The sequence below is a fragment of the Pimephales promelas genome, chromosome 25 (genome assembly GCF_988280905.1).
Source record: "Pimephales promelas chromosome 25, fPimPro1.hap1.1, whole genome shotgun sequence".
NCBI classification, from domain to species: Eukaryota; Metazoa; Chordata; class Actinopteri; order Cypriniformes; family Leuciscidae; genus Pimephales; species Pimephales promelas.
The window spans coordinates 19,100,484-19,116,240 of NC_142793.1; the positions used below are offsets into that span (position 1 = coordinate 19,100,484).

Here is a 15,757-nt window from a genome sequence, read left to right on the forward strand (position 1 = left end):
TATATATATCCTAAAATACTATACACAATCATTTATCTAAAAATATATATATTTTTAAAATAAAGTCAATAATCAATAATTGTCAATAATCATTCCCTTTTTTAATAAGCTTTTGCTTATTAAGACACAATATTGTGTTAACCGTTCTGCAAAGAGGCTGTTACTTTGTGACTCTTTTTGTTGAGAGTCATCACAGAGCATCGCCCCTCTCTGTGCTCTCGTACTTCTATAAAGGGAGGTGGTCCTCCAATCCCTCCTGTTCCTTCTCTCTCACACTCCTCGACACTGACAACCTGCTCACCGAACAGGACACAATGTGGCTCGCTGTATTTTACATATGGGGAAGCCTGTTAGCATTTTCTGTGTGTGACATCTGCCCAGAAACCTCAGAGGACGCTTCATGGGTAAAGCTGAATCCCCTGGGGCACTGCGGGGACGAGGAGAACGTGTGCCCTTATCAACTCACCCTCCCTCCTCTCTCAATCCAGCTTCCCAGGTCTTTTATGGAGCTGGACAAAATGGCCAAGGAGCTGCACAACCTAAAGGAAGTGGTGAACCAGCTGAGGAAGGACTGCCAAGAATGTAAGGACAGGCATACTATTGAGAGGGGTGAATGGAAGGACCACAGCGAAGAAGAGGAAAAGAGACCTCAAAGTCTAAGGCATAACTTCAGCATCAAGGAGACACAAAGTCAAAGTGGAGAACAAGTTGTCCGGATCTTCACTTCAACCCTACCGCAAAGGGACACATCAGAAGGTGAAGGAAATGTCAAGGGTGGCGTGAAGAGGCTTGATCAGTCCATTCTGGAAAGTCAGAGAAGGAACATTGATCAGAGGATTGATCTAAACCAAGGCACCACAGATCAAAGATCTGAGATGAGCAGGGAAGTAAAAATATTTAACCTCTCGCTTGATGATACAGCAGAGGATATACCTGAGGTCAAACTGGTGGCCTCACCTACACCTGAAGAGAGGGAACTCAAGCCTAAGCAAAGCGAATTAATGGAACCATCCCTTCCTAGAAAAAAGGATGTTGTGCAATTCCCAACCCATGGGAAACTACAGCCAAACAGCCACAGGTATGGACATGTAAAGAACATCAGTAGCATCCTGGCGGCGAGAAGAAGAGTGCAAAATGTGCCTGATCAGAACAGGTTAGGCAGCATTTCAAGAGATGCTAACGCTAAGAGAATGGATTTAAGCGCATCAGCAGGGAACAGAAGGGTTGTAACGTTTCCTGTAGGACATGGACAATTGAGGCCAAAGGGATCCTACATAAACAGTAGAGTTGTCAAGGCTAACAATGAAGACAGACTGAAGAACCCTGCTTTGGTGAGGAAGACTAATCCACAAGCTGGGGACATGACGGTCAAGACTGAGCAAGAAGGGACTGGATTTTCCCCAGTGAGAAGTGGCGTTATGAGGGTAAAGGAAACAAGTTCTCATGCAGCAAACAAAAAACCTGGTGTAATCAGTGGACTGATCCCGTCAACAGATGACCAGAACAAACAAGACATCGGAAGGGTTTCTGGTCCCAGAACAGATGATGGACATGCCCTGAAAAATGCAAGCCAAGTCACTATACTTATTGAGGACGATTTGAGAAAGGTAAACAAGACTGAGATTGGAAGGCTTCCAAAAAAACATAGTAAAGAAAACCAAGGAGATTTGAGTCCCATAGCCACAAATAAGTCAATCTCTAGTGTTATAAAGCAAGCTGAACAGCCAAACATATTTAAAGAGGAAAAGCAGTATGCGGGACTGAGTGAAAGTCTGGTAGTTATTAGTAGAGAAGCAGAGACTACCTCCAAAGTGGATAGAGAGGACCTGCCTTTCCGAGGCAGACAGGTGGAAAATGAAAAATATCTAAACCCAAACACAGAAACTAATAATGGACAAATTGATTCCACCATTTTAGATAAAGCTGACATCACTTTGAATGAAAGGACAGTTAATCCACTGTCAGGAGATCTTAAAGATAAGATACGGCCAGGAACGTTCATTGAAGCAGCAAAGGAGGACATCGCCATTGATTCACAGAGTGCAGGGACAGTGAAAGAGGACATCCCAAGGCACAGGAAAGCCATCTTGTTGGAAAAAGATGTAGTGAAGCCTAACCTTGTCCCAACTGTAAAGAGTAAATTGATAGATAGCACAGCGAATTTGCCCGGTACAGTTCAATCACCTGTGATAGGCCAGGGGACAAGGAGAATTTCAATAACTCCACTCAAAGCTAAAGTTGAAGAGGAACCGGCAAAGAATAGCGAGAACATCAGCAAGATACATGAAGTAAGTCCAGACAACACAAGATATGTGATGCCAAACCTACTAAGACAACCTGAGATACATCCAAGAACTGTGATTTCACCTAGAGGCCCCAAACTAAGACAACCTAATATTATAAACAAACTGTCAGGAAACAGGACTATTAGAGTACCTTCAAAGATGTCCATTCCTGTCCGAGGCAGCAAAATAGCCAGGAAAAATGGCACTGGAATTATAAAACAAAGTTACATGAGGAAGCCAATCTCTCAAACTGAGACAAATATAAACCGAGGCTTAAAGACAAAGGTAAGCACAGTGACTCAATTCTTCAGTCCCACTGCTACAACATCTACTGTAGAACAAGAACAAGAACAAGAACAAAAAGAAGAAATCAAACACATCCCGCAGGTGACGAGGTCAAACGTATTGGATAATCATTGGTTAAAATACAACATTACAGAGTCAAAATCACAATCAGAGATTCAAAATGCAGGTGACGTACAAGATTTGGATATGGTTCAAGAAGATAAGTACCAAATTGGAGACAACGGTGAGACTGTGTTGATATCAAACATTGGGGACCATGCAGAAGACTCTAAAACTCAAAGTGGAGTATCAAATTCACCTATTGATGGGAAAGAAAGCAAGATATTTAGTTTGGGAACCACTGATACCAGCAGTCAACACCAATCTGAAGTGGAAAAGACCAGCAGTGGGAATAAAAGGCCAACTGCATCCACCTTACAGAGAGAGAAACCAGGATCAACTCAATTCACAACCTCAACGCTCTCTTTTACAGACACAGACCATAAAGATGGTACAAAAAACATTCGTAGAGTGACAAACATACAAGGTGAAATGGCTAAAAATGTCAGCCAGGATACACCCATAAGCTTTGAAAATATCGGAGCAACAAGAGAACTGGAACTTACTAAATTTAATAAAGACAGATTGGAAGAAAACACTGGGGAGATATTATCCAACCCAAATAGTGAGGACATGGACCATGGTTATAGCGAAGGGAGGTACACAATTCCAGTTGTTTTGGAAACGCTTACAAATGTTGAAGAAATTAAAGGCTCAAAGCTTTTCTCACTCAGCCCTGAGGACACAGCTATGGGATTTAAATCACATGCAGTCAAGGGTGAGGTAACAGAAAGAGAGCAAGTAGAGAAAAAGATCAACAGCACCTGCCTCAGTGATTGCAACACTACACCAAGCCCAAAGTCTACAACCCAGACCAGGCCTCCATTGAACTCTGAAAGAGGTAAGGAATTTTCTCAACCCCAAACCCCGGTTGTTAATTGTTACGTTTTTTTCCAAGTTGAAGGATTATTTACTTTTATTTAACGCTGAACAAAAGCACTCCAGAGTGTTTAGAGTATGGCAGTAGTGCTTGTTTATTTGACATAAAGCTTAGAGTATAGTGAAATAAGTCACTATGACTATGTATGTATAGATTACACTCAAGGTTTTAGGAGAGTGCAAATGCAGGGACACATCTTCAAAATTGACTACAGGTAAAAGCAATAATAATAATTGTATTATTTTATAATAATAATAATTTTATCCACTGTAAAAATTAATATGCTTTATCTAATCAATAAAATTGTGGCAACAGATTACAAGCAATATTCTTAATTAAATTTAACAAATTAGAATTGAGTAATAATTAATCAATTTAATTCCTTAAAAGTTAACCATTTAAAAAGAGTAAAGTTTACACCCAAATGGTGTAATGGTGACTTAGATTGGTGTAAGTTTTACTCATTTTAAGTGGTTAATTTTTAAGCTATTAATTTGATTAATTATTACACAATTCTAATTTGTTTAATTTAATTAATAATATTGCTTGTAATCTGTTGCCACATTTTTTTTGATTAGATAAATCGTATTCGTTTTTACAGTGTAACACGTTCTGTGACCCTGCACTTTATCTTGATCGTGTGATAGGATTCCAAAATTCTCCATAGCAGGGATAAGTGGATATGGATCCTCATCTGAGTAGCAGATGTTGTGGTTTTTGTGAAGAGGACCAGCTGTAGGCGTCTTTTGTCTGATGTATCAGGATGTGGTGTCTTTGTTGAGCTTGAGGAAAGAGTCAAAGTCAAAAACTTTAGAGCAAAGCATAATTAATCCATTAAGACTATAAGTTCAGTACCATCCCTTGCTTAAATATGCATGTCCAGTGATTGGATGAAAAAAATTGGCCTCGTTGCTCATGGGATGTTCCACATTTTCATGTATAAAACAGCCTTAGTATATCTCTTAAATTAAATATTAAGAATTATCTACCGAGTGCAGTTTTTTTTTTTTTTTTTTTTGTTGGGGATAGATAATTTCAGTGCATCTTGCTCTGTTTTCCTTTAAAAATGAATATGATCCAGATTTCAGCTGAATGTTTCAACCCAATTTGTATTGTGGTTTACAAAATAAATCTGGTTTCAAAGCAGTTTTATAACAACAAAAAACCTTACAGGCTTCTATAGTTCTTTAGATGACAATTGGAAAATAAATCCTCCATAAGATGTTTAACCAAATGTAAGCATGCAGACTTAGGTTGTTTACACATTATGATAGCATTTATCATCAACAGAGGGTGAGGTAACCTAACATCATTTTTATTGCCAACAGAAAAAGGACCTGCACAAGACTGCGCTGACTACATTACGAAATCGCAAAGGAATAGTGTATACAGAGTTACGCCGCGGCCGAAAAACAGCACGTTTCCTGTTTTCTGTGACATGGAGACCTCTGGTGGGGGCTGGACATTGATTCAGCACCGTTTTGACGGCAGCACAAGCTTCAATCGCACCTGGGACGAGTACAAGAATGGATTTGGTAAACTAATAGGGGAGTTTTGGCTTGGCAATGACAAGATTCACTTGCTGACAAAAGCAAAAAACATGTCATTGCGAATAGAACTCGAAGACGTTGAGGGTGTCAGAGAATATGCCCATTATGAGCACTTCCATGTAGCCAATGAAAGCCAACAATACCGCCTGTCCATCGGTGGCTATTCCGGTACAGCCGGTAATGCCATGCAGTTCAGTAATAAATTCAATCATGACCAGAAGCTTTTTACCACACCAGACAGAGACAATGACCAGTATCCCTCTGGAAACTGTGGGGCCTATTACAGCTCTGGCTGGTGGTTTGATTCATGCATGTCTGCAAACTTAAATGGGAAATATTATCAATCCAAGTACAAAGGGGTACGTAATGGGATATTTTGGGGTACGTGGCACAACATTACAATGGAATATTACCCAACCAATGAAAGACAATCTTTTAAGACTGTTCGAATGATGATAAGACCTAAACATTATGCAAACTAATAAGTAAACAGTGGTGGTAAGTAACAAAGTAAAAATACTCTGTTACTTTACTTAAGTAGTTTTTTCGGGGATCTGTACTTTACTTGAGTATGTTTTATTTGCATCTACTTTCACTTCACATTATATAAGTTTGCCTGATCGGGTTGCGTTTTTTTGTAAAAAAAACTACAAATTTGACTTTACGGCAAGCGTTACAATTGGACAACATTCACTCTAAAGCCGGTTCTGGATACACAGTGGATAAACAGTGCACGGCAGTAGGCTGCGGTAGGCTAAATAATTTACAACAGCGGTAACGGACTATTCCAACCTGTAGGGCGACCGCAGAGGAAAAGTTCTTTAGTGTTGCTTTAATGTTACTATTGTTAGCCAAGTGATTTCATATTGAAACAGCTAGCTAACAAAATGCCTTGTAAACAGCTAACTAACAAATTCTTAATTGCAGTATCTAATCTTATCATTTGTTTAAATAAAACATTGCATAACACTCGCAAAACAATTGATCTGCTTAATTATTGATATTTACAGTTAATTTGAATATTTACTTTTTACTTTCGGTACTTAAGTACGTTTCAAATCGGATACTTTTGTACTTTTACTCAAGTGATGTTTGAATGGAGGACTTTCTACTTTGACTGGAGTAATTTTTTATTTAGATATTTATACTTTTACTTGAGTATAACTTTTGAGTACTTTTACCACCCCTGTAAGTAAAGTACACTCTTGTGTTACTGATGTATAATAGTAAATTGTCGGAATTTGAATTAACATTGACAAAATGTTTCTGTATCTATGTTGTTTTTTGAACTGTACACATGCATTAGTTTACACAACTGAGCCCTCTTGTGTTGCTTTATAAATACTGTATTGCATAAAACAATGCTATTTACAGATTCTGCTACTTTTACATTTTTTTTTTACTTAGAAAATACCAAAATGGTTGTAGGTCTGGGCCAATTCATAATTATGTTTACATGGATATATGCACTATTTATTGTCAGTTTTTAATAGCTGAATTAAAGCATCTGTAATTTTCAATTATTTTCAGTTTAAGTGTTATTTTCAAACATTGTAATTGTAAACCCCCAAAAGTACATTGTACAGACAATTCTTTCTAATAAGAGGAAATTTCAAATTCAGTAAAAAAGGATCATAATTACTTAAAATTTACTGAATAAATAATGAAATTTAACAACAAAGCAAGTTATAATACAGATTTCTAATCTCAAGAAAAATTGAAAGTTGTGCGCTGAATTTTAACACCTCTGGATGATCATGAAAACATCTGTAAATATAACTATGCACTTATGGATGGAACAAAGCTGTCGTAAATAAAAGAAATGTGTATCTTTTAATCACAAGGATGTTATTATTTCTTTTTATTATTTACACACTCTCAAGAGAAAATAAAATTTCGTAAACATGTATTACGCGAGTTCTGCGACGCAAAACGAATAAGTGTATGATTAAGACAGACAGACTTATAAATTATACACCATACGTCTTTTCCATTAGCAAACCACATTGTGTTACAGTACTAGTTGAAAAAACAGTGTGTGTGCAGCACGTTACCTGTTATTTTTCAAATGTCCATTATGGTGTGCTGCTAATGATCTCAGTGTTTCACTAAAATGCAATAAATATTCTAAGCAACATTCACAATCAGTCATTTCTGTCACCTGAGTGGAAACTCACCACTGAGCCAAAATTTGTTAACCTCCCTGCATCATTGTGAACACGAAACGTAGGCTATTCAGCTTCATCCTTGAGCCTGAAAGAAACAAGCAATTCCTGATAAAGAGCTTTAAATAGCTGTACATTCTTATTGTCCGCTATATATTCCCTTACTTATGAATAACATCTACTTTCAAGATGATTTTACTCCTGAAGAATACAGTAAAGACTTCTCTGCTGGCTTTCAAAGAGTACCGTTCATATGTTCAGTCTCTTCTGAAGTGGAAAACGTTGTAGCCCAGCTCCACCATGGCCCCGATGAGCAGAGCCCACAGAGGGATGCAAACCGAGCTCACCAAGATGTTCATTAGGTTCTCTAATTTGGCACAGAGAGTCAGACAAAACGCCAGTTTGAGCAGCATGGCCACGAGGTACCACACGCGCTTCTTCAAGTTCTCCGTCCCGTTGCGAGGGTCGAACCCCGGCTTGCAGCGGCCTGCCATTTTGACAATGAGCATGAGAAGGAGAATAAGATCAAAGGTCCAGACAGGAAGGAAGATGAGGAACCAGCTCCAGGTGATCTTCTTGTCTAACTTGAGGACCAGCATAATTAGGAAGATGAGTGTGAAGATCCATGTCAGGAGGACTCTTTGAGCAAGGGACATGTTCATTTGAGACGCTGGCCTAAGGGCACAGCAACAGGCTGATCTGAAAAAAAAAAAAAAAAATTATTACATGCCAAAAATTCAGTTCATTTCATCTTGTGGAGCTGCTTTTGATTTAATCATTTCACATTATTCATATTATTATTAGTCATTAAAATGTTCAATAATTTCCATTTTCAATTGATGTTACGCTGAGAAATATAAGATGTATTAAATATTATATTTATTAAATCTGCATTTTCACTAACTTAGATTAAGTTTAACAATAAAACATTCATAATCATATCTTAAAACACTGCAATGGCCAGTGGTCAACGATTTACTCAATTTTAAACTGTTTTAGTAACAGTTAACGTTAGTATCGCCAAGTTAATATAGTTGTAACGACCCACCAAACTGTAATTGACACGTAAGGCTCACAGATGTGCTGTCTCACTAATAAACGAACATTTGCTTTATTTAATCTATATTTTATCTTAATTGTCCTATCCTGAAACATTCTCAAAATAAATGATGTGTTTATTACTAGCACAAACCTAGCATGGACAAACCGGACTGCCTCTTTTCATTGTATGAGGACAAACCCGAGAAAAGACAAAAAAACGCATTGGGAAAAAAAAAAACTTACCAATGATGAAGACAACCCGGCTGGCCTTTTGGTTAGAAAGACGATTGAATCCCTTTCCCCACTGTATGAACACCATGAACACCGCTACTGTACAGAAGAGAGACGTTTTCAAAACAACTTCTCTAAAAGGACTAAGTTGAGTGTGCGCAGCGCCACCTACCGGCCTGGAGGACGCGTATTACACCGGCCAGCGAGTGGGGATAGTTGACCCAACAAATGAAAATTCTATCATAATTTACTCACCCTCATGTTGTTTCAAAACATTAGTGAGATTCCTTCTTCTGTTGAACAAAAAATAATATATTTTGAAGAATGGGTAACCAAACAGTTGACAGCACCCATTGCATTCCATCTTAGCATAGGAAGAGGAAGAAGAAAAAAAAATACTATGGTCAACTGTTTGGTTACCATCATTCTTCTAAATATCTTATTTTGTGTTCAACAGAAGAAAGAAACTCATACAGGTTTGGAACAACATGAGGGTGAGTAAATTACGACACAACTTTGGTCCTTTTCCACAAATAGTCTTCTTGTTAGATGGTCTACCAGCTTTTTTTTAAATCTAATTTTCCTTTTAAAGAAAATAGCACTAAGCAGGAGAATAGCAAAAAACAAACAAAAAACAACACTTGAATGCTAAGAATGTTACTAAAAACCACCATTGATGTCTCCATTCAGCCTCAAGATGGCACTGCTTCACTATTTTAAACTTGTTAAACAGATTCTGCTGGTAGCAAACTGCTTTAGAGAGATGAATATACCATCGAAAGAATTTACATGAATCAATATCCCAATAAAATATAGGAATTGCATTTTGCTTTAAAGTCCCCATGAAATCATAATCGACAATCTTGTTTTTTTAATGGAATATTGCAGTAGGCTACTAATAATAAATTTAGCCGTGCACATCATTTAAAATTTTTTCATGTACCTCATAATCTTTAAATAAAATAATCGATTCTTCTCTTCTCTGATGATGTGTTTACTGGCGTGAGGGCGGGATCCTGTCACTCAAATGAGATGTGCACCAATAGCAAACCACAACCATCCAATCAATTCCAGATGGATAAAAACATTTTATTTTCTTCAAGAAGCCGTTTCTCTAGGGGATAAAAGACTATCACAATTTCTGTTTCATGCCGACTTCAATTTTGACCTGTAATGGAGCATTTCTCCCTGCTCTTTAATTGCTATGCAATGAAAGACAGAAGGTTCAACTTCACACCCCCAGCAGGAGAGAAAACTTTTAAGATTTATCTCGAAATGATGCCACACCTGAGACAACCATCAAAAACCACTATTTTCCAATATATTATTACAATCACCTATTTTCAAAAATGCCCTAGGGTCCAGACAAGAAGATGCAAAGTGTGCACCGATTGCATACAAAAATCCACATGCATTCTGAATCAGTTAATGAGCTTATTACCCTTTGCAAATGTCCTGTTGTGGCTGCCATTACTGAGGCCTTAAGGGGATGTCAGCACAAAAGCCAGGTTATAATACAGCGGCTTCTTTGCTCTGTTGCTTATCTGTGAAACCACACAACTGCAAGCTGCCTTGCGGCCCTGAGCTGAGGACGGGGTTTTAATTGGGTCAGTCTGAATCTGCAGCCTGTTGCCATATCATGAGTGAATAGAGAGCTGGAAAAGCATCCCACTGCCTCTTTAAGAGGATGCAAAACTTTCAGCCTCACACACACGTCTGGAACACACACGTGTTCTGGTCTTCTACTCCATTATGAAGATTTATTGCATAAATCTGCGTTGTCTTGCATAGTAAACGAATATGTATTATTTTTGGGAGGTTACTTAATGCGTTACATTAATTTTGCGTTACTTTTTCTCACCTGGGCTGGGCTTGCATGTCTGTCTTTAAGTAAATAAATAAATAAAAGTTTTTTTTTTTTTTTTTTTTTTTTTTACAAATGTAAAGGCTCTTTCACACCAAAAGTGAAATGAAAAAGCCTCAGGCTGATGGAAATACAAATTTACGCATAGCTTAATGAAGACAGGTTAAATACATGATTTAGCATTAATTAAAGCTGCAGTCCGTAGTTTTTTTATCTTTGTCTCCATCTCTGTTCGAAATCTGGAATTGCAGTTACTCGCGGCGTTATCAACTTTACGTGGGTTGTGCCACGGCACAGCGCGGATGAATCCAATGTTTTGAGGCTGTCAGTCACTGCGCCGGTGTGGATACTGGCATTCAGATTCTGAACAAGTAAGTATAACATCCACCTTTGGATGCATAAGTAACAGAGATATTATTTGTTGTAAATTTAAAAAGTAATGCGTTACTCGTTAAAAAAAAGTGATCTGATGATGTAACTCGGGTTACTTGTAATATACCCCCCAACACTAATAATGATTGATAATAACTGAGCAGCAACTCTTTCTGAAGGGTCATGTGACACTGAAGACTGGGGTAATGATGCTGAAAATTTAGCATAGATGTCACGATACATTACGATTTAAAATATAGTTAAATTAGTTTTTACTTTATTTTTATTATTATGATTATTTCAGATAAATGCAGCCTTGGTTAGCATAAGAGACTTTTTCAAAAACATAAAAAAAAAATCGTAATAACTTACAACTTTTGACTTATAGTTTATACAGCCTTTTCTGGTATTTCTAATAAGAACTGTAATCATTTTAAAATGGTGGCTCTGAGGGTCGAGAAAAGATTATCCTTATCTCTTTTTTTTTTGCATAATTTGTTTCTGCAGTCTGGTACATCTTTATGCATTGACTCTGAATATTAATATATTTCAAATTAAAGATAGAGTCCTTTACATTCCAGTGCCAAGCACACAGCTGTGCAGTAAATATATATAAAAAAAACATTCCCTAAAGTACTGCATCCCAAATATATCTGATCTTTGTGACTTTTTCATCTGTTTTTGAGTGTATTTTAGCAACAAAGTAAACAGTTTGCCATTCTAACCTGAACATGTGGCATGACAAAATTCAATGTCTACGAAAAGGAAATTTAAAGGGACAGTCCACCCAACATCATAAACCCATTTAAAACATAAAAAAACATGATGTAAACTAAATGTATCAGCCCAAAGCTTCACGTGAAACATGCACAATTCCGATTGCATTTACATCAACATGTGAAAGCTCACATCTCTTTGACTCTGTATAAGGTAAATTCAATTTTGGGGCTTCAATTTCCTCTTGTGGGTATGTAATGTGGTTGTCATGTTCAATGAGAAATTGCTTCCTCTCTGAAGAGCTTTGTGGGCACTGAAATAGGTTGCTATGACATGCTCATTTACCGTGTCCTTCTAGACAAGATTAAAAGCTTGATATTGAAATCATGCTTCGTCACCACCGCAAGACATCTTATTTACTCCGGAACGCAGAATGTCAGACGTGAAAAACACGTTTCTGCCGTGTACACGCACATACGCCGTTAAAATAAAGGATGGCTGCGGCTCCATTATCTTCGGTTCCGGCAGTATCCTAAGATTTGTGTCTATTCCCCAGCGTACTTTAGCTCTAGGGCTGTCTGTGTTGATTTATGTTTGACAGCCATTGAACTCGTCACAGCCTTGTGCGAATATCCGTATTGACCTGTGGCCACTCACATTAAATCCTATCGAGTTTAGTCTTGCATGATGTTCGACCTCCTCGAGGAAGGCTGTCTTAGAGCAATGGGAAAATTCATAGCTATAGCATTTAAGTGCAAATCTATCTTAGGGAGCACAAGATCAATACAAAAATGCAGCCATTTGTGCTTTTACATTGGATCTGTGCATATGAAAATACTTCAGGTGGATAGAGCAGATGTGACAAAAGCAGAGGATTCATTTGACTTAGTAAATGTTTCAGAAGTTGCAAATAGCTGCCATACAGACTATTACCACATCAAGTTTTCACAAGTTTAAGAGCATTTTCTTTTATTAGTCACTTGTATATTAACCCACACATGTATAATATTATATAATCCTCTGCTTTTGTCATATCTGCTCTATCCACCTGCTCTGTACTATGTATGAAGTATTTTCATCTGCACAGATCCAATGTAAAAGCACAAATGGCTGCATTTTTCTATGGATCTTGTGCTCCCTAAGATAGGTTTGAAAAATGGGTAAGTGTATATATGCCAATAATTCCGACCACAACTGTATATGCATATATAGGCTATATATGTGTCCGTGTGTGAGTATATTTTTTACTAAATAGCAATTTTCGGTTAATCAGTTAACATACACTACCATTCAAATGTGAGTTCATTAAGATTAGTTTTGGAAGAAATTAATACTTTTATTCAGCAAGAATGCATTAAACATTAAAGTGACAGTAAAACTAGTTTACACAAAAATAATATATAACTGTTTTCAACATTGACAATAATAAGAAATGTTTCTTGAGCACCAAATAAACAGATTGATTTCTGAAAGATCATGTGACTTAAGACTTTTGAAGAATTAATTTCTTAATTAATTAATTTCATTAAATTAAATAAGTTTAACTTGCTGATAATCAGTCTATTTTGCATGTTAGTAATGGAGTTCTGTCTGTGATAGTGATTATTTATCCATGTTACAAACCATATATAACGTTGACCTTTAGAAATAAATCATTTGTGATTATTACTAAAAAGTGTATAATATATTTAGCCTTTATCTGTGTGTCATTTGATCATCAATCTGGCACAGACCGGTCAAAAACAGTGAAGAATATGTACAACTGACAATATCTGCCTAAACTGGGACTAAAAACTGCATAGTCTTTCTTAGGATCAAATTTGACCCACATGATTTCAAGAACATCTCTATATTCCACAACACATGACTTTGCATTTACTGAATTTATGGATGTCCTTCATTTCAGTCATCATTACTGTCGTCCGTTGCTCCATTCCAGTTTAACAGTGGTCTTCGGTCTGAGGGGACAGACGGCTCGATCCGCTGCCACCGACTGGGAGGCCAGATGATGTGAGACGCCCGGCCGTGGATAAGACCCAGGGAAACCTGCGTAGATCACAATCATCAAGATAAACTACCATTAAAACCTCTATAAAGTCAAACAAAACAGTCGATTTCTAAAGGAGAAAGTGGCTTTTGATAGGCTGTGGTTTAACAAAGAGAACCAACTGGAACAAGAATTAGATGCTTTTCTCATCTAGTGAATACGAAGCAATATATCTCTAGCTAGAAGAGAACAGGACCTCATTGATTTTTATAGCCAGAAGGACATGGGAGACATTCCAACAAGCTCCCAAAAAACCTTTGCTTTGGGGGGTATTGTAAATACCTGCGAGGTTTGGAGGGACTTGAAGGGGTGATAATGTTCTCACCCGCAGGGGATGATACAGACCTCACAAATCTTTGGGTTTAACAGCATGGCGAGACCGCAATACAAGTTTAAAATGCTATAGAGAAGCTCTGAGAAGAATTTTACCAGTCTAGAATTATTTTAGTAAAGTTTTAATTTCTTGTGGGATTTTTTGGGGTCATTTTTTATGGCTAGAAATGTTCAAGTGGGAGGGCCTTCATAAAACAGGACGGGAAAAGTACAACGACAGTATAAATATTAGGCCTATGAATGACTTTTTTTTTTACTTTAAACAAATAGATCATCATAATCAAGTGTCTTTGTGAGTTTGTGTTAAAGGAATTTAACGGATAGACTTCCCAGATAGCAAACTGACATTGAATCAACGTGGAAACACGACATCGAAACAACGTTGATCTGGCATTGTTTTGCTCATCGAATTAACGTTGAACCAACGTCAGACGCGCCATTCTTCAAAACTAACTGAAAATTGACGCAATTGGTTTGCTTTCCTAACGTTCAAACGATTTTGATTTCAAGTTGATTTTCCGTTAGTTTTGAAGAATGGCGCGTCTGACGTTGGTTCAACGTTAATTCGATGAGCAAAACAATGCCAGATCAACGTTGTTTCTATGTCGTGAGAAATGTCGTTTCCACGTTGATTAAATGTCAGTATGCTATCTGGGTTGGTTGCTTGAGGCAGTACAATTTTGATGTCAAATTTAGGCTTTTTAAATAATAAATAAATAGCAAAATAGTAAATAGTTAAATAGTAATAAACTGATAGATATTTGCTTTGCCATTTTCAAATTAAACTGAACAAAAACATGAAAATCTTACTATGTCCTTACATGGTAAAGATAACATTGTTGATATCTTTTTCACTTGTCTAAATAGTTTTGATAAACCTGTTAACCGTCACCAGTTTTGAACCTAGGCCATGTTTACACCTGGTGTAAAGATGCGCTCTAATCGATCGAAGTGGACGACGCTAAATAGATTACAAATGTAAACGGGGTCTAAAACGTTTTGAGCTTGTCATCTTTCGACCACTTGCAGAGGTAGTCCAAAACGCATTTGACTGGATTGCTTTCATAGCGTGGTCGAAACCGCTGCAAAAGACGCCTACTCTCCGCCTACTGAGCTAACGTGTAAACATTATGGAAATATGGGATTTATAGCCAGATATTGGCTGGAGATCTAAGTTTGATTTGAAGATGAAAACGTAAAGCACATGTTCTCTCACCATTCCTGATGTCTAACACACTCTCACAGCGTTCGCCGTGATTTTACATTTAAAGATATGGGGAAAAAAACAGATTTACCCGCCCATAGACCCTCCCCTCGATGAAATCAGGACAGAAGGGGTTGAAAAAGTGAACAAGGAGAAAGTCCTACAGCCCTGTGAGGCTAAAACCTACAGGCTAAACGATGACAGAATTTACATTTTTGGCTGAACTATTGCTTTAATTCCAAAAACTGGACGTCTGAGTCGAATCCGTTTGACATTTCGCCGTTTAGTGGGCAAAATAAACACGGTCAGGATTGTGTGACCCGACTTTCAATCAGTGCTTTGGGAAACGCTGGAGTCTTGTCAGTATTTTTAGAATAAAAATACTTCAAACAACAACATTAGAAGCCAACGCAGAATTAAAGATTATCTAAATTCTCAGAAAGAAAAGGGCATTGAAAAAAAAACAGACACGGTTTTCCCTCCATACACACGTAAACAGACACATCTCGCTCCATTATTATACATCAAGTCAAGGTAAAAGCGCAGTCTTTGCTGATAAAAGTGAAGGCAATTGCCTGAACCATCCAACAAGTGTATTTGCATAGTAATTTAAAACTTGATGTTTTTTCCACCAAATTTCCCTCCCTTGCATGTTCTGGCCGG

General features: G+C 37.4%; 3 protein-coding genes across 12 annotated transcripts in view; 1 reads left to right on the forward strand and 2 right to left on the reverse strand.

Moving 5' to 3' along the window:
* tmem60 (transmembrane protein 60) overlaps nucleotides 1–8,717 on the reverse strand; it is a 41,541-nt gene extending 32,824 nt beyond the window's left edge. For 2 of the 10 annotated variants that reach the window (XR_016150724.1, XR_016150723.1), the window contains exons 1-3: nucleotides 8,570–8,717; nucleotides 7,532–7,984; nucleotides 7,298–7,373 (exon numbers count right to left, since the gene is read on the reverse strand). Coding sequence is in view for 2 of the 10 variants with exons in the window: in XM_039657825.2 (XP_039513759.1) it covers nucleotides 7,543–7,947 (405 nt within the window). In the remaining 8 variants the exon portion in view is untranslated. Of the gene's footprint in view, nucleotides 1–4,132; nucleotides 4,353–6,966; nucleotides 7,985–8,569 lie in introns of those variants that run through there. The other 8 variants (XR_016150721.1, XR_016150720.1, XR_005620328.2 and 5 more) reach the window with 7 other exon arrangements.
* fgl2b (fibrinogen like 2b) lies at nucleotides 276–6,957 on the forward strand. Its single transcript, XM_039657818.2, has 2 exons — nucleotides 276–3,531; nucleotides 4,899–6,957. Exons 1-2 carry the CDS (start codon nucleotides 315–317, stop codon nucleotides 5,600–5,602), a joined length of 3,921 nt encoding a protein of 1,306 aa, XP_039513752.2. The 5' UTR covers nucleotides 276–314; the 3' UTR covers nucleotides 5,603–6,957.
* A 4,108-nt stretch (nucleotides 8,718–12,825) lies between the features above and the next one.
* Nucleotides 12,826–15,757, reverse strand: part of immp2l (inner mitochondrial membrane peptidase subunit 2) — a 75,775-nt gene continuing 72,843 nt past the window's right edge. Inside the window, exon 6 of the mRNA XM_039658062.2 lies at nucleotides 12,826–13,556. Within this exon, the coding sequence (XP_039513996.1) occupies nucleotides 13,413–13,556 (144 nt within the window). The 3' untranslated portion in view covers nucleotides 12,826–13,412. The remainder of the gene's footprint in view (nucleotides 13,557–15,757) is intronic.